General features: G+C 43.7%; 1 protein-coding gene across 1 annotated transcript; it reads left to right on the top strand.

Annotated features, from left to right (window-relative positions):
• Nucleotides 1-668: 668 nt before the first annotated feature.
• Nucleotides 669-23,432, top strand: LOC311122769 (tectonin beta-propeller repeat-containing protein 1-like; the record flags this gene model as incomplete). The annotated part of the gene is made up of 18 exons (XM_084158101.1): nt 669-794; nt 1,721-1,822; nt 2,213-2,364; nt 2,625-3,214; nt 3,451-3,596; nt 3,755-3,910; nt 4,015-4,164; nt 4,429-4,586; nt 4,858-4,985; nt 20,841-21,040; nt 21,169-21,248; nt 21,403-21,459; nt 21,780-21,954; nt 22,045-22,180; nt 22,445-22,537; nt 22,661-22,767; nt 22,852-22,971; nt 23,255-23,432. The coding sequence occupies 18 exons, from the start codon at nt 669-671 to the stop codon at nt 23,420-23,422; spliced, it is 2,844 nt and encodes a 947-aa protein (XP_084014227.1). The 3' UTR covers nt 23,423-23,432.
• Nucleotides 23,433-23,439: the final 7 nt, after the last annotated feature.

Raw genomic sequence — 23,439 nt, 5'->3', positions numbered from 1 at the left:
CCTTGCTATTGAGAGAGGCCGCTGTAGGTAGACCTGGCTCTCAAGAGAAGACAGGCTATGTGCACACTGCCCACAAAATGAGGTGGAAACTGAGCTGCACCTCCTAACCTCCTGCCAAATGTATGACCATATTAGAGACACATATGTCCCTCAGATTATACAGACCCAAAAAGAATTCGAAAATGAACCCAATTTTGATAAACTCCCATATCTATTGGGTGAAATACCACAGTGTGCCATCACAGCAGCAAGATTTGTGACCTGTTGCCACAAGAAAAGGGCAACCAGTGAAGAACAAACACCATTGTAAATACAACCCATATTTATGTTTATTTATTTTCCCTTTTGTACTTTAATTATTTGCACATAATATGACATTTGAAATGTTTTTATTCTTTTGGAACTTCTGAGTGTAATGTTTACTGTTCAGTTTTTGTTTATTTCACTTTTGTTTACTATCTACTTCACTTGCTTTGGCAATGTTAACATACGTTTCCCATGCCAATAAAGCCCTTAAATTGAATTGAAATGAACTGAGCGAGAGAGAGAGAGAGAGAGAGAGAGAGAGAGAGAGAGAGAGAGAGAGAGAGAGAGAGAGAGAGAGAGAGAGAGAGAGATAGAGATAGAGATAGAGATAGAGATAGAGATGGAGAGAGTCTAATGGTCTCATGATTCCTCTTCTCTGTCTGTCAGGCTCCTCCTGGGTAGTGGTGGACTCTCCCAGCCCAGAGGCCGGGGCCATCCACGTAGCTGTGGGGGACAACGTAGTCTGGGCCATCACCAAGGACAACAAGGTAAGACAATACCACTGAGTGTCCATAACTGAACACTCATTTCTATGCTTCATTATTGGACATAATGATAAAACACTGTGTGCACAATTATTAGGCAAGTTGTATGTTTGAGGATTTTATTATTGAACAACTACAGTGCTCTTGGTCAATCCAAAATGTTAATAAACCTCAAACCTGAATAATTAAGAAAGTAAAAGTGAGGTTTTGGCTTTCTTTGGAGAATATCTACGTGTGCACAATTATTGGGCAACTATTAGTGTGCAGAATTATTATGCAACTAAATGAAAAACGAAAGGTTCCCCATCTCACTTGTTTATTTTCATCTGTTAAAGTGAGAATAATAAACAAACAACTCAACATTTACAAATAAACATTTCTGACATTTCAATATCTTAACAATTTCAAGAGTGCTGCATCCCTCTGAAATACTTTTTACAATTTTTGACTTTTCAGAGTCAGTTAAATCTCTTTTTTGGCCCATTTTGCCTGAGGAAAAGAAGCTGCCTAATAATTATACACACCTTGATATAGGGTGTTGATCTCCTTAGGCCACACCCTCCCTCATTACACAAATACACATCACCTGATATGCTTAAATCCAATAAACATTCCAGTTTATACAGCTTGGAGTTGGGAAATATGCATAATAATGATGATATGGTCAAAATACTGACTTGCCTAATAATTGTGCACATAGTGTAGATTTTATTTATATAGCGCTTTTCATTACATACTAAACAAAAAACAGAATTTGAATTAATTGATGATAGTTCATGTGGTGATGGACAATGATGAACATGAGCTAAAGGAAGAATTCAGGGAAAAACACAAATGTCATTTTAATTCCGCCACGTCAACCTCTGTTTATGAATCATTCAGTCATGACTGTTTCCCTGATGACCTGATCTTCTGTCGGTACCTGTCAGGTATGGTTCAGGCGTGGCATCAACTCCCATAACCCCCGTGGTTCAGGCTGGATTGGGATGGTCGGGGAGATGGTCATGATCAATGTGGGTCTCAACGACCAGGTAAGGAGCCATGACTTAACTATTTCCTCTGCTTATTCAACTAATTATAACGTTCCCCTAGACTCTTATAGCCTAACGGCATGGCCTTAATCTCATACACTGTACATTAACAGTGGTCCTCTGTAGCTCAATTGGTAGAGCATGGCGCTTGTAACGCCAGGGTAGTGGGTTCGATCCCCGGGACCACCCATACGTAAAAATGTATGCATGCATGACTGTAAGTCGCTTTGGATAAAAGTGTCTGCTAAATGGCATATTATTATTATTATTATATTAATTCATGAAGAAATTATGCATTATGATTAAAAGGCAGTTTAGTAATGGAGAACAAACACAGTATCACGTTAGTTTCTTGTGTGGCTCTCGCCTCATGTGTTCTGTTCTGTCCAGGTGTGGGGTATCAGCTGTGAGGACCGGGCAGTGTATTTCCGTCAGGGTGTGACCTCCAGTGAGTTGAGTGGTAAAGCCTGGAAGGCTATCAACGTGCCCCGAGACGGAGACGTCAGGTCCCACTCCTCCGCCAGCAGTAGCAGTCTGCACAGGTGTGCTGGCGACATGGACACACACACATTGTTTTCACTGCTTGGGCAACCTCGGCTACATAAAACGATTAGCCAAGCAGTCTGCCAGCTGGGTGCTCTGTGTAATAATAATAGTTTCTCTCTCTCTCTCTCTCTCTCTCTCTCTCTCTCTCTCTCTCTCTCTCTCTCTCTCTCTCTCTCACTCTCTCTCTGTCTGTCTGTCTGTCTGTCTGTCTCTATCTGTGTGTCTCTCTCTCTCTCTCTCTCTCTCTCTCCCACAGTGCTGGTTGTTTCTTCAGTGGTGAGGTGCGAGCCCGGTCTGTGATGAGTGAAGACTCAGACACAGAGACTGGTCCACAGAGGGCAGTCCTAGAGGTAGGGGCCTGCCCCTCCTCCCCTCCCTCCGAGCCCACTCCCATTGACCCTGACGTCCCCAAACCACGCATCCCCAAGGTCACCAGCGACAGCTTCATCTCCGAGATGCTCTCCGACCGCGAGGTCAAACGGGAGGGGGCCACCGCTGCCGTCACCGCTGGTCCCTCTATCCCAGAAGAGGAGGTCTCTCTTGGGGAAGCAGAGGCCAAGTCTCCCCCTCCGGCCCTGGTTCTGTCCCCCAGCCTGTCTGGAGGGCCTGGGCACCCCCAATGGAGTAACGTGGACCTGGAAGAGGCCCAGACTCACCTGGCTGTGGGTCCGGCTGGGGTGAGAGGGGACTCGGCTGACACCTGTAGCCTATCCTCTGTAGCCACCTACACCCTGTGTCAGGAGGAGCCTTATGGGGCAGATGAACACCCGCTCTGGGCATGGGTCAGTGGAGGAGGCTGTGGTGTGGACTGTCACTCCCAGCTCAACTGGTTCAACTCTTCCACAGGTGAGACACAGATACTGTAGATAATGTATCGCTCTGAAATTCTATTTCTCCTGCATATCGAAACAAGCCAAGCAATATACAAAACTCCAGCTCCAACTCCCAATTACACCAGAATACACAATTCTGGCTGATGGAACAGTGTCTCTGTGCTTGTTGTTGTTATTGTTGAGTCACTGGAGTGTTTCCTCACATGTTGTTGATAAAGATTTTGATCTTTGTCTATTTGTCTCTCCCAGCCCTGGCATCATCACTCCAGTCCATGAGTCTGTCCATCAGTCCAGCCCAGACATCTGCCTGGCGGAAACAGATATTTGAGCAGTTCAGCGAACGCTCCAAGAGAGAGATGGACAACTTTAAACACTACGAACAGGCCATAGAACAGGTACCAACAACTTGAACGCTTACAAATGCTTTTTCTGGTTGCCATGATTTAATTAGGTTTGTTTATAACTTGTCCTTGTTGTATAGAGGTTGATTAGTCTCCCTCCCTCCCCTCCTTGGTCCCCTCCTCCTCTCCCTCCCTCCCCACCTCCGTCCCAGTCTGTGTGGGTGAAGAAAGGGACCATGCAGTGGTGGAGGGACTGGAAGCCCCATAAGTGGGTGGACGTGAGGTTTGCTCTGGAGCAGTTCTCAGGACCTGAGGGAAACAAGGACGGCATCCTCTTCCTCTACTACACCTTCAACGAGGAGAAGAAGGTGAGGGGAGGGACACAGTGTGTGTTTGTGTGTTTTGGGTGATCTGTAATTAGTTATTTATTCATCATTTTTCTCCCCTCTCTTCCTCTCCTCTCTCTCTCCAGTACCTGCATGCGTTCATCAACGAGGTGACTATCTTGGTGCCGGTGCTGAATGACTCCAAACACACATTTGCCATCTACACAGCAGAGAGGACCAAACAGAGGTGGCCTATCAGACTGGCTGCTGCCACCGAGCTGGAGATGCACGACTGGGTAGGTTATATGATCACCCTGACACACAGTACAAGTTCTCAATTTTCACTGAATATCATATGTTTATTCATAAGGAAATCTCATGCTAAATAAAGGATGGTGAAGGGTTATGCCACGTTTAGTAAAGCATCAGATGTAAGGACCTTTTATATGACCCTATGTAGTATGACCTTGCCTCTATGTAGGGCTTATGAAGACTCTCTGCATGCTATCCTTTATAAGTTGTAGTTTGGTCATGTTTTGACTGTCTCTCTGTACCCCCAGCTGGCCCTGCTGAGTGTGTCGTGCTGTGACTCCCGGGGGATCCAGGGTCCCCCCTCTAAACAGGCCCTCTGGTCAGTCACCTGTAAAGGAGACATCTTCGTCTGTGAGCCCTCACCTAGCCTGGAGGCCTGTCCCTACCCCACACCCTGCGACCAGATGTAAGACACGTCTTCTGGGCTGTTATCGATGCTTAATAAAGGCTTGATAAAAGATTCATATAAATACAAAACTATATCATGAATTTGTTATTCGTAGATACATAGATAGATATTTGATTGATCAGATGTATGCACTTGACTGTCTGAAAAGCTTTGACTGTCTGAATAGCTTTGACTGTCTGAATAGCTTTGACTGTCTGAATAGCCTTTGATTTAAAATGTTATACTTTTCCTTACTTTGTCTATAACCACACGTTATGTGTGTCTGCAGGTTCTGGCATCAGGTCGGGGGCCACCTGCGTCTGGTGGAGTGTAACAGTCTGGGGGTGGTGTGGGGGGTGGGCTATGACCACACTGCCTGGGTCTACACCGGCGGCTATGGAGGTGGATTCTTCCAGGGTAAACACACTAAATATACGCTAAACTTAAACCTACTGGACTGGACTTAAAGCATACACTAAACATAAACCAAGTACTGTATAGCCACTAACAGGGAAACCAAACCGGCCATGTTGCATGCGCAAAAATAAATTAACGCGTACGTCGGCTCTGTCGTAGCCGGCCGCGACCGGGAGACCCATGGGACGGCGCACAATTGGCCCAGCGTCGTCCAGGGTAGGGGAGGGAATGGCCGGCAGGGATGTAGCTCAGTTGGTAGAGCATGGCGTTTGCAACGCCAGGGTTGTGGGTTCGTTTCCCACGGGGGGCCGGTATGAAAAAAATAAAAAATAAATAATAATAATAATAATGTGACTACTAACTGTAAGTCGCTCTGGATAAGAGCGTCTGCTAAATGACTAAAATGTAAATGTAAAAATGTTATTCGATCATTTTTCTCAAACTGCTCACGTTGCCGAATGCAAAAATAAAACGTTGTTCTATTTGAGACGCTTGATGCGCTGCAAGTCCTGCCTCTTCCATCTACTCATTGGTTTTCACGAGCATACAACCCCAAATGGGTGATTGAAAGACGAACAAGGCGAGATTAATCAAAGACAACTAACAAGATGGCGTATTGAATAGAAAGCGGTACAAACCACCTCAAGATAAAAACATAATATTCGAAATCAGTAAGTTAGACTAAATATTAGCATTTCATATATTCGCAGTAAATAAAATTCAATCTGGATAATAACACAAAACAAATCATAAGGCTAGAGAAATATATCGACAAATATTACAACAACAGGCAACACCCAAACATGGCGGAAGATAAGCGTGGAGAATCAATCCCCAAGAGGAAACGCGACTCCTCGACTGATACAGATAATATATGCTTTTCACCACTGGGACTGGTAAGTGTGGAAAGCGACCTGTTGAAGTCGATAAATGACAAATTGGGCATACTAGAATTGGTCAGTAAGGACGTAAAAGAGTTGAAAGCGAGTCTTGAAATGAGTGACGGAAAAGCATCGATAATGGAAACAGAAACCAAAACAATAAAAGTGACAGTCACTAAGATGGAAACGGACGTTAGGGAACTTAAAAAGGAGAACAACCTTCTGAGAGAAGCCTTACTAGACATCCAAACTAGATCGATGAGAGAAAATCTAGTACTTACGGGTATTCAGGAAAAGGAGGGAGAAATAACCGAGAATATTATGAAGGATTTCCTGCATACAGCGCTTCAAATACCACTCGAGGCTGTCGATAAAATCCAACTTGAACGTGTACACGTTTCGGACAAAGAGGACAGAAATATGATCGCCCAATCGTTGCCAAATTTGCATTTTTTAAGGATAAAGCTATGGTTAAAAGCCTAGGAAAAAGAAAATAGGCATGAATGATCAGTTCCTGAGGGAGATTGCAGAAAGGCGCAAAGTTCTGTATCCAATCTTCAAGGAAAATAGATTAAAAGGGAAACGTGTGGCACTTGTGGTTGATAAACTATATATTGACAACCAAATGTTCAGAGACACAAAGACTACTCCATGGCTATTCTAAAAGTTGTAATAGAGGAGTTGAATAATGGAACACCCAATACTAGCAATGATAGGGATTGGAATATTAAATAACATTTATAGTAAGTATAGTATTTTATAAAAAGATAAAACGATATAACAAGAAAAGATAACAAGCAGAATAATACATCTTTAAATACAAATAATTAGAACATGGCTTTTTTGGCGGGCAATTGTTGTTTTGGCGGACGGTTGTTGGGGTTGGTCCTGTGTTCTCCCTGGCGTCCTTTCCCCCTTGCGGCAGGTGTGGGAAGTGGGTGCGTTTGCACGCTCGGCCCATTTCCTCCGCAGTCAACCATGTGGTGTGTGCATTTTTGTGTTTGGAAAGGTGCGGTGTTAATTGAGTGAGAGGGGAAATGGTTGCATATCATTTACATTTACATTTACGTCATTTAGCAGACGCTCTTATCCAGAGCGACTTACAAATTGGTGCATTCACCCTATAGCCAGTGGGATAACCACTTTACAATTATTATTATTATTATTATTATTATTATTTTTTTTGGGGGGGGGGGGGGGGGGGTAGAAGGATTACTTTATCCTATCCCAGGTATTCCTTAAAGAGGTGGGGTTTCAAATGTCTCCGGAAGGTGGTGAGTGACTCCGCTGTCCTGGCGTCGTGAGGGAGCTTGTTCCACCATTGGGGTGCCAGAGCAGCGAACAGTTTTGACTGGGCTGAGCGGGAACTATGCTTCCGCAGAGGAAGGGGAGCCAGCAGGCCAGAGGTGGATGAACGCAATGCCCTCGTTTGGGTGTAGGGACTGATCAGAGCCTGAAGGTACGGAGGTGCCGTTCCCCTCACAGCTCCATAGGCAAGCACCATGGTCTTGTAACAGATGCGAGCTTCAACTGGAAGCCAGTGGAGTGTGCGGAGGAGCGGGGTGACGTGAGAGAACTTGGGAAGGTTGAACACCAGACGGGCTGCGGTATTCTGGATGAGTTGTAGGGGTTTAATGGCACAGGCAGGGAGCCCAGCCAACAGCGAGTTGCAGTAATCCAGACGGGAGATGACAAGTGCCTGGATTAGGACCTGTGCCGCTTCCTGTGTAAGGCAGGGTCGTACTCTCCGAATGTTGTAGAGCATGAACCTACAGGATCGGGTCACCGCCTTGATGTTAGCGGAGAACGACAGGGTGTTGTCCAGGGTCACGCCAAGGCTCTTCGCACTCTGGAAGGAGGACACAACGGAGTTGTCAACCGTGATGGCGAGATCATGGAACGGGCAGTCCTTCCCCGGGAGGAAGAGCAGCTCCGTCTTGCCAAGGTTCAGCTTGAGGTGGTGATCCGTCATCCATACTGATATGTCTGCCAGACATGCAGAGATGCGATTCGCCACCTGGTTATCAGAAGGGGGAAAGGAGAAGATTAGTTGTGTATCGTCAGCGTAGCAATGATAGGAGAGGCCATGTGAGGATATGACAGAGCCAAGTGACTTGGTGTATAGCGAGAATAGGAGAGGGCCTATAACTGAGCCCTGGGGGACACCAGTGGTGAGAGCACGTGGTGCGGAGACAGCTTCTCGCCACGCCACTTGGTAGGAGCGACCGGTCAGGTAGGACGCAATCCAAGAGTGAGCCGCGCCGGAGATGCCCAGCTCGGAGAGGGTGGAGAGGAGGATCTGATGGTTCACAGTATCAAAGGCAGCAGACAGGTCTAGAAGGACAAGAGCAGAGGAGAGAGAGTTAGCTTTAGCAGTGCGGAGAGCCTCCGTGACACAGAGAAGAGCAGTCTCAGTTGAATGACCAGTCCTGAAACCTGACTGGTTTGGATCAAGAAGGTCATTCTGAGAGAGATAGCAAGAGAGTTGGCTAAAGACGGCACTCTCAATAGTTTTGGAAAGAAAAGAAAGAAGGGATACTGGTCTGTAGTTGTTGACATCAGAGGGATCGAGTGTTGGTTTTTTGAGAAGGGGTGCAACTCTCGCTCTCTTGAAGACGGAAGGGACATAGCCAGCAGTCAAGGATGAGTTGATCAGCGAGGTGAGGTAGGGGAGAAGGTCACCGGAGATGGTCTGGAGAAGAGAGGAGGGGATAGGGTCAAGCGGGCAGGTTGTTGGGCGGCCTGCAGTCACAAGTCGCAAGATTTTATCTGGAGAGAGAGGGGAGAAAGAAGTCAAAGCATAGGGTAGGGCAGTGTGAGCAGGACCAGCAGTGTCATTTGACTTAACAAACGAGGATCGGATGTCGTCAACCTTCTTTTCAAAATGGTTGACGAAGTCATCCACAGAGAGGGAGGGGGGGGGGGGGGGGGGGATTCAGCAGGGAGGAGAATGTGGCAAAGAGCTTCCTAGGGTTAGAGGCGGATGCTTGGAATTTAGAGTGGTAGAAAGTGGCCTTAGCAGCAGAAACAAATGAAGAAAATGTAGAGAGGATGGAGTGAAAAGATGCCAGGTCTGCAGGGAGTCTAGTTTTCTTCCATTTCCGCTCAGCTGCCCGGAGCTCTGTTCTGTGAGCTCGCAATGAGTCATCAAGCCACGGAGCTGGAGGGGAGGACCGAGCCGGCCGGGAGGATAGGGGACATAGAGAGTCAAAGGATGCAGAAAGGGAGGAGAGGAGGGTTGAGGAGGCAGAATCAGGAGATTGAAGGATTGAGCAGAGGGAAGAGATGATAGGATGGAAGAGGAGAGAGTAGCGGGAGAGAGAGAGCGAAGGTTGCGACGGCGCATTACCATCTGTGTAGGGGCAGAGTGAGTAGTGTTGGAGGAGAGGGAGAGAGAAAAGGATACAAAGTAGTGGTTGGAGACTTGGAGGGGAGTTGCAGTGAGATTAGTAGAAGAACAGCATCTAGTAAAGATGAGGTCAAGCGTATTGCCTGCCTTGTGAGTAGGGGGGGACGGTGAGAGGGTGAGGTCAAAAGAGGAGAGGAGTGGAAAGAAGGAGGCAGAGAGAAATGAGTCAAATGTAGACGTAGGGAGGTTGAAATCCCCCAGAACTGTGAGGGGTGAGCCATCCTCAGGAAAGGAACTTATCAAGGCGTCAAGCTCATTGATGAACTCTCCAAGGGAACCTGGAGGGCGATAGATGACAAGGATATTAAGCTTAAATGGGCTAGTGACTGTGACAGCATGGAATTCAAATGAGGAGATAGACAGATGGGTCAGGGGAAAAATTGAGAATGTCCACTTGGGAGAGATGAGGATTCCTGTGCCACCACCCCGCTGACCAGATGCTCTCGGGGTATGCGAGAACACATGGTCAGACGAGGAGAGAGCAGCAGGAGGAGCAGTGTTTTCAGTGGTAATCCATGTTTCCGTCAGCGCCAAGAAGTCGAGGGACTGGAGGGTAGCATAGGCTGGGATGAAGTCTGCCTTGTTGGCAGCAGATCCTAGAGCCGACGGGTGTCTATGAGCAGGGGTAATGAGAAAGAGCTTTCAATTTTGTGTAGATGAGGGATATACATTTTTAAATATAGTATACATCTAATTTCATTTTTTATTGTCCTATCATGATGGAACGATCCCTAACCCTATATCCTGGACACCCACCTGAGTGACCCATACACCAAAGAGAAGTTCCCATCTCTTTTATGATATGCAGCCTAAACAGAGAAATAAATGCGGTCAGAGACCTACTTGAGCAGCACCGCCCCCTCAAGATTCTGAGCCTGCCTGGCAGGGTTGGTCCTACAAAGCCAGAGCCCCCTGATGGGAGAGCATTATATACAAGGAAATTCTCAAAGCTGCTAATGAGAACCTTGACGACCTTTTACCTAGCCGGTGGGGATTCCGGTGGGGTACCCCCACCCAGGTAGTGGCAGTGCTGGCAACACTGGCTGCAGTAACCCATGGAGAGGGGGTCACACTTGGACAATCAGAGAGGGGGTTTATCATTGTGGCCCAGGTGGCACAAAATAATCAAAGGTCTGACTGCACGGAGATGCTTGGGAAAATGGTTACAACAGGGGATCAGAGTGTTTGTGTCTCAGGTGAAGAGGGTGGATCTTATCTCCATCACCTAGGACTTGACATAGATTAAGTAGATTAATCAAATCTGACATTGTTGTCAATTTCTGATCAATCTTGCATGCTTTCTCAATCAGCTGTAACTGTATGTGCACTCGTAAATCAGGTCCTTTCTTGAGTTGGGCTCTGGGATATAACAACCGTTGAGTATCTGATTTTATGGTGGATTGTGGAGGAGGGGGGATGAGTGTGTTGGAGTATGTGAGTATGTGCGTGTGTGTTTGTTCGGCATCTGTTGTGGGGGGTTGGGATGTTGGGGGGGGTATGGGATGGACCACGGTAATTATTTGCTAGGATAATAATTGCTTGTCAATAAATTAAATGTAATACAATGGCAATTCGGGTTATATGTTAAAACCCTACGTATGAACTGCCGACATTATTACGCATATTAATGGTTAATGATGGAAAATAAGATATGCAAGCTATTTGAATAGATATATATTTTTAAATAGTTATATATAGAGGTGACAGCATTGGAAATGCTTTTGGCGGTTAATCTGCTTCTGTTTTGTGCGTGGCACTGTGTGCTGTTTTCGATGGATGGGTCCTGGCCTCTCGGGGCCCTAGGGATCCGGAGGGATGTGGATGGGATGCCGATCACTGGGATGACGGATCAACTTGGGATGGGGAGGGGCTTTAGCGGGGGAATTAGAGGAGAACAATTGAAGGGATACTTAGTAGCAATGCAAATATCATGGTACAGCTATATGGACACTCAATCATTACAGGTTTTTTTAATGGTAAATCTACAAACATATATAATGATAAATAGACTTGAAACTTGTATCTCATTATGGTGTATGGTGAAATAAGTATAGCCAGTTATAATTGTAATGACTTAGCTGATAATAACAAAAGAAGAACAATATTTACATGGCTCAAAGAGAAGGAATATAATATCTATTGTTTACAGGAAACTCATTCAACAATTCTAGATGAAGTTGCGTGGAAAAAGGAATGGGGGGGGCGAAATATACTTCTCCCATGGGCAAAGAAATTCAAAAGGGGTGATGATATTAATTAATAGTAATTTCGATCCGAATGTGCAAATTGTCCAAATAGATACGCAAGGTAGATGGATTATTTTAAATATGTTATTGGACAATAAACAGATATGGCTCATTAACATTTACGGACCAAATAATGATGATCCACACTTCTTTGACAATATATACAGTATAATAAATGATCAACCCTGCAAGCAATTCAAGACAATATTATTATGGTGGGGGATTATAATACTGTTTTAAATAGCTCAATGGACCGTAAAGGAAATTACACCACAAACAATCACCCACATGCTCTTAAGGAAATCGTGAATGTCATGGATACATTAGAACTAGTAGATATATGGAGGCTTAAATATCCTGATCTAGTGAGATATACATGGCAGAGACTCAATCAAGCTAGTCTTGACTTTTATCTCATTCTCGTTGGCACCAAAAGTGAAAAAAGTGTTGATAGGGGACAGAATGCGGTCGGACCATCATATAATTGGCATATACATTACTCTTTCTGAATTTCCACGTGGGTGAGGATATTGGAAATGTAATCAAAGCCTATTGGATGATAATTTATTTTTAACTAGGACAAAGGAATTTATAACTGACTTTTTCCGACATAACATAGGTACAGCAAATCCCCTTATTGTATGGGACACCTTTAAATGTGCCTTTAGAGGCCATGCAATTCAGTACTCATCTCGAAAACAAAAGCAATTTAGGTCAAAAGAGTTTATACTAACAAAGGAAATAGAAAGTCTAACAGAACAGATAGATGGCAATAAAAACTGTAACATAGAGGCTCAGAATACATTAGAGGAAAAACAAAAAGAAATGGAGAAACTTATTCAAGAAAGATCAAGTGTAATATATTATAAAAAATAAAGCAAACTGGATGGGATATGGGGAAAAATGCACCAAATTCTTTTTTAATCTTCAACATAGGAATGCTACCAAAAAGAATTTAATGAAATTGGTTACAATTGACTAAGTAACCCATGATTCACCAAATTATATTTTGAAGGAGGAAACAAGGTACTTTAAGCATATGTTTTCGTTTCAGTCGCCTCCATCTCCTCTAACTGAAGCTAATTGTAGAGATTTTTTTTCTATTGATAATGTAAAATTAACAGCCAAACAAAAAGACTCATGTGAAGGTGAAATTACAGAGGAGAAACTTCTGGATGCAATTAAAGACTTTAAGTCTGCGAAAACTCCAGGGTTGGATGGCATACCAGTCGAAGTATACCAAACCTTTTTTGATATACTAAGAGGACCGCTATTAGCATGTTTTACCCACTCCTATGTAAATGGTTGATTATCTGACACTCAAGAAGAAGGTCTGATCTCATTATTACTGAAACAGGATACAAGTGGAAAATATTAAGATCCAGTCCATTTAAAAAATTGGAGGCCCCTTACACTTCAGTGTTGTGATGCAAAAATTCTAGCAAAATGTATAGCGCATAAAATTAAAAAGGTATTGTCGGATATTATTAATTCTAATCAGACAGGTTTTTTACAAGGAAGATACAGTGGGGGAAAAAAGTATTTAGTCAGCCACCAATTGTGCAAGTTCTCCCACTTAAAAAGATGAGAGAGGCCTGTAATTTTCATCATAGGTACACGTCAACTATGACAGACAAAATGAGAAAAAAAATCCAGAAAATCACATTGTAGGATTTTTTATGAATTTATTTGCAAATTATGGTGGAAAATAAGTATTTGGTCAATAACAAAAGTTTCTCAATACTTTGTTATATACCCTTTGTTGGCAATGACACAGGTCAAACGTTTTCTGTAAGTCTTCACAAGGTTTTCACACACTGTTGCTGGTATTTTGGCCCATTCCTCCATGCAGATCTCCTCTAGAGCAGTGATGTTTTGGGGCTGTCGCTGGGCAACACGGACTTTCAACTCCCTCCAAAGATTTTCTATGGGGTTGAGATCTGGAGACTGGCTAGGCCACTCCAGGACCTTGAAATGCTTCTTACGAAGCCACTCCTTCGTTGCCCGGGCGGTGTGTTTGGGATCATTGTCATGCTGAAAGACCCAGCCACGTTTCATCTTCAATGCCCTTGCTGATGGAAGGAGGTTTTCACTCAAAATCTCACGATACATGGCCCCATTCATTCTTTCCTTTACACGGATCAGTCGTCCTGGTCCCTTTGCAGAAAAACAGCCCCAAAGCATGATGTTTCCACCCCCATGCTTCACAGTAGGTATGGTGTTCTTTGGATGCAACTCAGCATTCTTTGTCCTCCAAACACGACGAGTTGAGTTTTTACCAAAAAGTTATATTTTGGTTTCATCTGACCATATGACATTCTCCCAATCCTCTTCTGGATCATCCAAATGCACTCTAGCAAACTACAGACGGGCCTGGACATGTACTGGCTTAAGCAGGGGGACACGTCTGGCACTGCAGGATTTGAGTCCCTGGCGGCGTAGTGTGTTACTGATGGTAGGCTTTGTTACTTTGGTCCCAGCTCTCTGCAGGTCATTCACTAGGTCCCCCCGTGTGGTTCTGGGATTTTTGCTCACCGTTCTTGTGATCATTTTGACCCCACGGGGTGAGATCTTGCGTGGAGCCCCAGATCGAGGGAGATTATCAGTGGTCTTGTATGTCTTCCATTTCCTAATAATTGCTCCCACAGTTGATTTCTTCAAACCAAGCTGCTTACCTATTGCAGATTCAGTCTTCCCAGCCTGGTGCAGGTCTACAATTTTGTTTCTGGTGTCCTTTGACAGCTCTTTGGTCTTGGCCATAGTGGAGTTTGGAGTGTGACTGTTTGAGGTTGTGGACAGGTGTCTTTTATACTGATAATAAGTTCAAACAGGTGCCATTAATACAGGTAACGAGTGGAGGACAGAGGAGCCTCTTAAAGAAGAAGTTACAGGTCTGTGAGAGCCAGAAATCTTGCTTGTTTGTAGATGACCAAATACTTATTTTCCACCATAATTTGCAAATAAATTCATTAAAAATCCTACAATGTGATTTTCTGAGAAAAAAAAATCTCAATTTGTCTGTCATAGTTGACGTGTACCTATGATGAAAATTACAGGCCTCTCTCATCTTTTTAAGTGGGAGAACATGCACAATTGGTGGCTGACTAAATACTTTTTTTCCCCACTGTACATTGGAGATAATATAAGGCAAGTATTGGAAATAATAGAACATTATGGAAAATCAGAGAAACCAGGCCTGCTATTCATAGCAGACTTCGAAAAGGCATTTGATAAAGTACGACTGGGGTTTATATATAAATGCCTGGAGCATTTCAATTTTGGTGAATCTCTTATAAAATGGGTTAAAATCATGTATAGTAACCCTAGGTGTAAAATAGTAAATAATGGCTATTTCTCAGAAAGTTTAAAACTGTCAAGAGGAGTGAAACAAGGTTGTCCACTATCGGCATATCTATTTATTGTGGCCATCGAGATGTTAGCTATTAAAATCAGATCCAACAATAATATCAGGGGATTAGAAATCCAGGGCTTAAAAACAAAGGTGTCATTGTACGCTGATGATTCATGTTTTCTTTTAAATACACAACTAGAATCACTCCACAGCCTCATAGAGGATCTAGATACATTTTCTAACCTCTCTGGATTACAACCAAATTATGACAAATGTACTATATTACGTATTGGATCAATAAAAAATAAAAAATTTACATTGCCATGTAGTTTACCAATAAAATCGTCTGATGGTGATGTGGATATACTCGGAATATATATCCCAAAGGAAATAAATTATCTCACTTCAATAAATTATAATAGAAAGTTAGCAAAAATAGATAAGATCTTGCTACCATGGAAAGGTGGGTGCCTGTCAATTTGTGGAAAAATCACCCTGATTAAGTCTTTAGTATTATCCCAGTTTACCTATTTGCTTATGGTCTTGCCTACGCCTAGCGAACAGTTTCTTAAATTATATGAGAAAAAAAGATTCCATTTTATTTGGAACAGCAAGCCAGACAAAATTAAACTGGCCTATTAATATAATGAATATGAATTCGGAGGACAGAAATGATTAAATATTAAAGCATTAGACCTATCACTAAAAGCTTCAGTCATACAAAAGTTATACTTAAATCCGAACTGGTTCTCTAGCAAATTAGTAAGATTGTCTCACCCAATGTTCAAGAATGGCCTTTTTCCCTTTATTCAGATTACAACCACTCACTTTCAGTTATTTGAAAAGGAAATAATCTCCCAGATATCACTATTTCTAAAACAAGCCATAGAAAGTTGGTTGCAATTTCAATTTAATCCTCCAGAAACGACAGAACAAATAATGCAACAAATATTGTGGTTAAACTCAAATATACTAATTGACAAAAAAACTTTTTTTTTTGACAAAATGTTTAAAAAAGGTATAATCTTTGTAAATGATATCATCGGTAGGACTGGTGGAGTTATGTCGCACATGCAGCTAACAAAAACATATGGAAATGTCTGCTCTACCCAAAATTACAACCAAATAATTGCAGCCTTACCGCAAAAATGGAAGAGGAATATGGAAGGAGGAGAAAGTAAGCAACTTGTCTGTCGGCCTTGCATTAAATAACATAATTGGTTAAGGAAAACTGTGATAAATAAAAAGGTATATCAGTTTCATTTAAGGACCAAAGGATTGACAGCGGTCCCATATAGATTGCAAAATAGTTGGGAAGAGATTTTTGACGTACCGATCCCATGGCATAGTGTTTATGAACTGATACGCAAAACGACACCAGATTCAAAACTTTGAATCTTTCAATTTAAATTATTATATAAAATTCTTGCTACCAATAGAATGTTATTTATATGGGGGATACAATCTTCCCAGCTCTGCAGATTTTGCTGCGAAGAGACAGAATCATTAGATCATTTGTTTTGGTACTGTCCATTTGTAGCTTGTTTTTGGACACAGGTCCAGGAATGGCTAAAGGATTGCAATATTTACCTGGAGCTAACCCTGCAGATAGCACTACTGGGTGATCTGAAAAGTCATAGTCAATCGATCAATAACATAATAATACTATTAGCAAAAATGTTTATTTTCAATTCACAATCTGTAGAAACAATGATAATAGAAAGGTTCAGAACTTTTGTAAGACATCACAGTACGGTTGAAATATATATGGCAAATAGAAATCCTATATGGATGGTGTTAAGATAACTAATAATGTAGGCACGCTGTGTCCATAATAAGTGTATGGGTTGTAGGTTGGGAGCTTTTGTGAAGGAGCACAATTAGAAAGATATGGCATATAGAAGCAAACCGGATGGACATCATGAAAATGATCGGAGAGGTTGAGAGTAGAAGAAGTTCAGGAGAAAGAACAAACAAAATGTAATTACTGTAAAATTGACTGTGTCCATAAAATGTAGATAGTGGGTATGGGCTGGAAGTAGAGGCCTAGGCGTTGTTGTTCACTAGTTTACTCCAAGTGGGGAAAGGGTGGCGGGGTTGGAAAGTAATGAAGGGGAATATATATATATTTTAAAAGGATATGTATGTGTATGTATGTATGTATGTTTGTGTATGTATGTATGTATGTGTATGTATGTACAGTGGGGAGAACAAGTATTTGATACACTGCCGATTTTGCAGGTTTTCCTACTTACAAAGCATGTAGAGGTCTGTAATTTTTATCATAGGTACACTTCAACTGTGAGAGACGGAATCTAAAACAAAAATCCAGAAAATCACATTGTATGATTTTTAAGTAATTAATTTGCATTTTATTGCATGACATAAGTATTTGATACATCAGAAAAGCAGAACTTAATATTTGGTACAGAAACCTTTGTTTGCAATTACAGAGATCATACGTTTCCTGTAGGTCTTGACCAGGTTTGCACACACTGCAGCAAGGATTTTGGCCCACTCCTCCATACAGACCTTCTCCAGATCCTTCAGGTTTCGGGGCTGTCGCTGGGCAATACGGACTTTCAGCTCCCTCCAAAGATTTTCTATTGGGTTCAGGTCTGGAGACTGGCTAGGCCACTCCAGGACCTTGAGATGCTTCTTACGGAGCCACTCCTTAGTTGCCCTGGCTGTGTGTTTCGGGTCATTGTCATGCTGGAAGACCCAGCCACGACCCATCTTCAATGCTCTTACTGAGGGAAGGAGGTTGTTGGCCAAGATCTCGCGATACATGGCCCCATCCATCCTCCCCTCAATACGGTGCAGTCGTCCTGCCCCCTTTGCAGAAAAGCATCCCCAAAGAATGATGTTTCCACCTCCATGCTTCACGGTTGGGATGGTGTTCTTGGGGTTGTACTCATCCTTCTTCTTCCTCCAAACAGGGCGAGTGGAGTTTAGACCAAAAAGCTCTATTTTTGTCTCATCAGACCACATGACCTTCTCCCATTCCTCCTCTGGATCATCCAGATGGTCATTGGCAAACTTCAGATGGGCCTGGACATGCGCTGGCTTGAGCAGGGGGACCTTGTGTGCGCTGCAGGATTTTAATCCATGACGGCGTAATGTGTTACTAATGGTTTTCTTTGAGACTGTGGTCCCAGCTCTCTTCAGGTCATTGACCAGGTCCTGCCGTGTAGTTCTGGGCTGATCCCTCACCTTCCTCATGATCATTGATGCCCCACGAGGTGAGATCTTGCATGGAGCCCCAGACCGAGGGTGATTGACCGTCATCTTGAACTTCTTCCATTTTCTAATAATTGCGCCAACAGTTGTTGCCTTCTCACCAAGCTGCTTGCCTATTTTATCCCTGATGTCCTTACACAGCTCTCTGGTCTTGGCCATTGTGGAGAGGTTGGAGTCTGTTTGATTGAGTGTGTGGACAGGTGTCTTTTATACAGGTAACGAGTTCAAACAGGTGCAGTTAATACAGGTAATGAGTGGAGAACAGGAGGGCTTCTTAAAGAAAAACTAACAGGTCTGTGATAGCCGGAATTCTTACTGGTTGGTAGGTGATCAAATACTTATGTCATGCAATAAAATGCAAATTATTTACTTAAAAATCATACAATGTGATTTTCTCACAGTTGAAGTGTACCTATGATAAAAATTACAGACCTCTACATGCTTTGTAAGTAGGAAAACCTGCAAAATCAGCAGTGTATCAATTACTTGTTCTCCCCACTGTATGTATATGTGTATATATTATATATATATATATATACAGTGGGGGAAAAAAGTATTTAGTCAGCCACCAATTGTGCAAGTTCTCCCACTTAAAAAGATGAGAGAGGCCTGTAATTTTCATCATAGGTACCCGTCAACTGTGACAGACAAAATGAGAAAAAAAAATCCAGAAAATCACATTGTAGGATTTTTTATGAATTTATTTGCAAATTATGGTGGAAAATAAGTATTTGGTCAATAACAAAAGTTTCTCAATACTTTGTTATATACCCTTTGTTGGCAATGACACAGGTCAAACGTTTTCTGTAAGTCTTCACAAGGTTTTCACACACTGTTGCTGGTATTTTGGCCCATTCCTCCATGCAGATCTCCTCTAAAGCAGTGATGTTTTGGGGCTGTCGCTGGGCAACACAGACTTTCAACTCCCTCCAAAGATTTTCTATAGGGTTGAGATCTGGAGACTGGCTAGGCCACTCCAGGACCTTGAAATGCTTCTTACGAAGCCACTCCTTCGTTGCCCGGGCGGTGTGTTTGGGATAATTGTTATGCTGAAAGACCCAGCCACGTTTCATCTTCAATGCCCTTGCTGATGGAAGGAGGTTTTCACTCAAAATCTCACGGTACATGGCCCCATTCATTCTTTCCTTTACACGGATCAGTCGTCCTGGTCCCTTTGCAGAAAAACAGCCCCAAAGCATGATGTTTCCAACCCCATGCTTCACAGTAGGTATGGTGTTCTTTGGATGCAACTCAGCATTCTTTGTCCTCCAAACACGACAAGTTGAGTTTTTACCTATTTTGGTTTCATCTGACCATATGACATTCTCCCAATCCTCTTCTGGATCATCCAAATGCACTCTAGCAAACTTCAGACGGGCCTGGACATGTACTGGCTTAAGCAGGGGGACACGTCTGGCACTGCAGGATTTGAGTCCCTGGCGGCGTAGTGTGTTACTGATGGTAGGCTTTGTTACTTTGGTCCCAGCTCTCTGCAGGTCATTCTCTAGGTCCCCCCGTGTGATTCTGGGATTTTTGCTCACTGTTCTTGTGATCATTTTGACCCCACGGGGTGAGATCTTGCGTGGAGCCCCAGATCGAGGGAGATTATCAGTGGTCTTGTATGTCTTCCATTTCCTAATAATTGCTCCCACAGTTGATTTCTTCAAACCAAGCTGCTTACCTATTGCTGATTCAGTCTTCCCAGCCTGGTGCAGGTCTACAATTTTGTTTCTGGTGTCCTTTGACAGCTCTTTGGTCTTGACCATAGTGGAGTTTGGAGTGTGACTGTTTGAGGTTGTGGACAGGTGTATTTTATGCTGATAACAAGTTCAAACAGGTGCCATTAATACAGGTAACGAGTGGAGGACAGAGGAGCCTCTTAAAGAAGAAGTTACAGGTCTGTGAGAGCCAGAAATCTTACTTGTTTGTAGGTGACCAAATACTTATTTTCCACCATAATTTGCTAATAAATTCATTAAAAATCCTACAATGTGATTTTCTGGAAAAAAAATTCTCAATTTGTCTGTCATAGTTGACGTGTATCTATGATGAAACTTACAGGCCTCTCTCATCTTTTTAAGTGGGAGAACTTGCACAATTGGTGGCTGACTAAATACTTTTTTTCCCCACTGTATATATATATATATATATATATATATATATATAAACATGGGGGATTGGAAGTGATGCAGACAATTACATTGATGGAAGTTACAATCTATCTGCAATATTATGCTGATCTACCCCCTAAAAAATAATAGGATTTACTAGGTTTCCCTTTTTATCTATATGATTAATCGTTGGAGTAGAGAAACACACGATTTTGTATGACTCCGGGTAAAATTTATACAAAGATCCAGCTAAAAAAAGGACCATATGCATTTCAGGTAGAATAACAACCCAATGTTTATCTCCCAGGACAAATTAGCTAGCAACAGCAAGCTAACTAAATGTCCATGAATGTTTCATAAGTGTTTCGACCTGTCCCCAAATTAATATAGTTGGTTCAGAGTTGGTTTTGGTATTTTAACCTGTGTGTCATCATCGCGTCTGGTGGGGATAGACAAAATCAACAGACGCATGCCCGGGGCCAGGTTGGTCAGACGCATTCCCGGGGCCAGGTTGGTCAGACGCATGCCCGGGGCCAGGTTGGTCAGGGTGTAAGGGTATGTGTCATGGCTATTTTGTCTCAGCTCCTGACTATAACCTCTCTCTTGTCTTTGTTAGGTCTGGCCAGCAGCACAGATAACATCTACACCCAGACAGATGTGACCTGTGTCTACATCTATGAGAACCAGAGGTGGAACCCAGTCACAGGATATACCAACAGAGGCCTCCCAACAGACCGTTACATGTGGAGTGATGCGACGGGACTGCAGGAGTGTACCAAGGCCAACACCAAGCCTCCATCCCCTCACTGGACATGGGTGAGCACCACTAACTGGACAAAAAATGTCAATTTCACCCTCAATGGACAATCTAACTTTTGAACTTGAACTAAGTGCCATTAGATGACTAAACAAGCTTGTTGTGCTAACTGCTCTGTCTCTATCAGGTGACAGACTGGGCCATTGACTACGGTATCTCCGGAGGGACAGACAGAGAGGGTTGGCAATACGCAGCTGATTTCCCAACGTGAGTATATCTAACCTTCCCCAATACATCTTCATTGGTCTATCTATCGCATACCAAGCTGAATCCTTTCCCTGCATGAAAGCAGCCATGATGTGCGTTTGTTTCCATCACTATCTTGTGTTTTCTCTCCCTCCCTCTGTATGTACTCTTCCAGGTCGTATCATGGCCACAAGACCTTGAAGGACTTTGTTCGTCGTAGGCGATGGGCCAGGTACTGTATGTTACTACACAACAATGGCCCTGTTCCCTCATCACTGGTTGTTTAGGAAGCACACTATGGTCTGTAAGCTCAGATCTAGGATCAGTTTTACTCTACCTAAATCCTAACCTTAACCATTGGGGGAAGGAAACAAAACAACTGACGTTAGATCAGCGTCTAGAGCAGAGTTCTTCAATCCCCGTCCTGAGGACCCACAGGGAGTGCATGTTTTTGCTCCAGCCCAGTACTTACACACCTAATTCAACTATTGGTACACTGGTCTAGGTGCAACTTAACTCCTATTTGAACAACCCTTGTATTTCCTCTGACAGGAAGTGTAAACTGACGACCACAGGGCCGTGGCAGGAAGTCCCACCCATCCCGTTGAGTGACGTGACCATCATCCCGTGTGGAGCTCAGAGCAGTGTTGAGCCGATCCCTCTGTGGGCCATCAGTAACAAGGGAGACGTGCTCTGTAGACTGGGGGTCACCCTACTGACGCCTGCCGTGAGTCACACACACAATATGGAAACATACAACACACATGTCCACACAGACATTGTGGTTGATAACAGAAGTGGTTGTGTGTGTTTCTAGGGGACGTCGTGGCTCCACGTGGGCACAGACCAGCCCTTTAAGTCTATCTCCATCGGTGGGGCCAACCAGGTGTGGGCCATCGCCAGCGATGGCTCTGCCTTCTACAGGAGCTCCGTGTCCACACAGAGCCCTGCAGGTCAGTCAGAGAATCATGCAGAACCCACACATTCTGACAGAACCCAGGGGTCCTCCTTTCAGTCCTGTTGTGTCTTACTGCTAATCAACAGTTCAGTCAAATCCCTCCAATGTATTTTTGAAGCCGTTTTTACATCAGTCATAAAGTGCTTTACAGTAATAGCTTAATTACCTCTCTCTGAGTTCTGGTTCCTATCACAGATATGGACCTAATGATGAAAGTACTCTAATCACTGGCTGGTTAATGTACTATTGCCACCTGCAGGAGTCTGCTGGTACCACATCCCCTCTCCAGCCAGGCAGAAGCTCCAACAGGTGTCTGTAGGGAGGACATCAGTCTACACTGTGGATCAAAATGGTACTACAGACAAGAATGTCATGACTTACTATGACATGTACCTTTATTATTGCCAGACGTCTATTAGTTGAACCATCTCTTCTTTATTTTTGTCATGATTTTAATTTGGTGCTCTCCGTCCAGGTAACCTTTGGTTCAGACAGGGCCTGACTCCCAGCTACCCCCAGGGATCGTCATGGGAACACATCTCCAACAATGTACGGAAGGTCTCCGTAGGACCTCTGGACCAGGTGAGCAGAATCTACAATCTAAAACCTGGGTGGTTGTTGTCGGCAGTAATGAATGATAATGACTTTCTCATTGTTGTTGTGAAGGTGTGGATCATAGCTGACAAGGTGCAAGGCAGCCACAGTCTGAGCTGTGGGACAGTCTGTCACCGTCTTGGGGTTCAGCCCATGGAGCCCAAGGGACAGTCCTGGGACTACGGCATCGGGGTGAGACCCTTAACCTTACCTCTAACCCACCAACCTGCTTCTGAGACACCAATGACTTTCAACAGAAAGGTTTTCTTGGTGGGGGGGCTGTCTGACTCTCTCTCTCTCTCTCTCTCTCTCTCTCTCTCTCTCTCTCTCCCTCTCTCTCTCTCTCTCTCTCTCTCTCTCCCTCTCTCTCTCTCCCTCTCCCTCTCCCTCTCTCTCTCTCTCTCTCTCTCTCTCTCTCTCTGTCTCTCTCTCTCTCTGTCTCTCTCTCTCTCTCTCTCTCTCTCTCTCTCCTCAGGGTGGCTGGGACCACATCACTGTGAGAGGGAACTCCATAGAGGCTCCCCGTGTCCGTATGCCCTCCCTGACATCCTCCCTAAGGGACCCCCTCCGCCCCCCTCCACCCCGCAGCCTGGTCCCCTTCAGGAACACAGAGGAGGAGAATGGGAACGCTGTCAGCTGTTAAACACACACATACACACA

This window comes from Coregonus lavaretus, assembly GCF_964263955.1.
Source record: "Coregonus lavaretus genome assembly, chromosome: 1".
Taxonomy (NCBI): domain Eukaryota; kingdom Metazoa; phylum Chordata; class Actinopteri; order Salmoniformes; family Salmonidae; genus Coregonus; species Coregonus lavaretus.
Note: the sequence above shows the minus strand (reverse complement) of the source record. Positions and strands in the feature narration are given on the sequence as shown.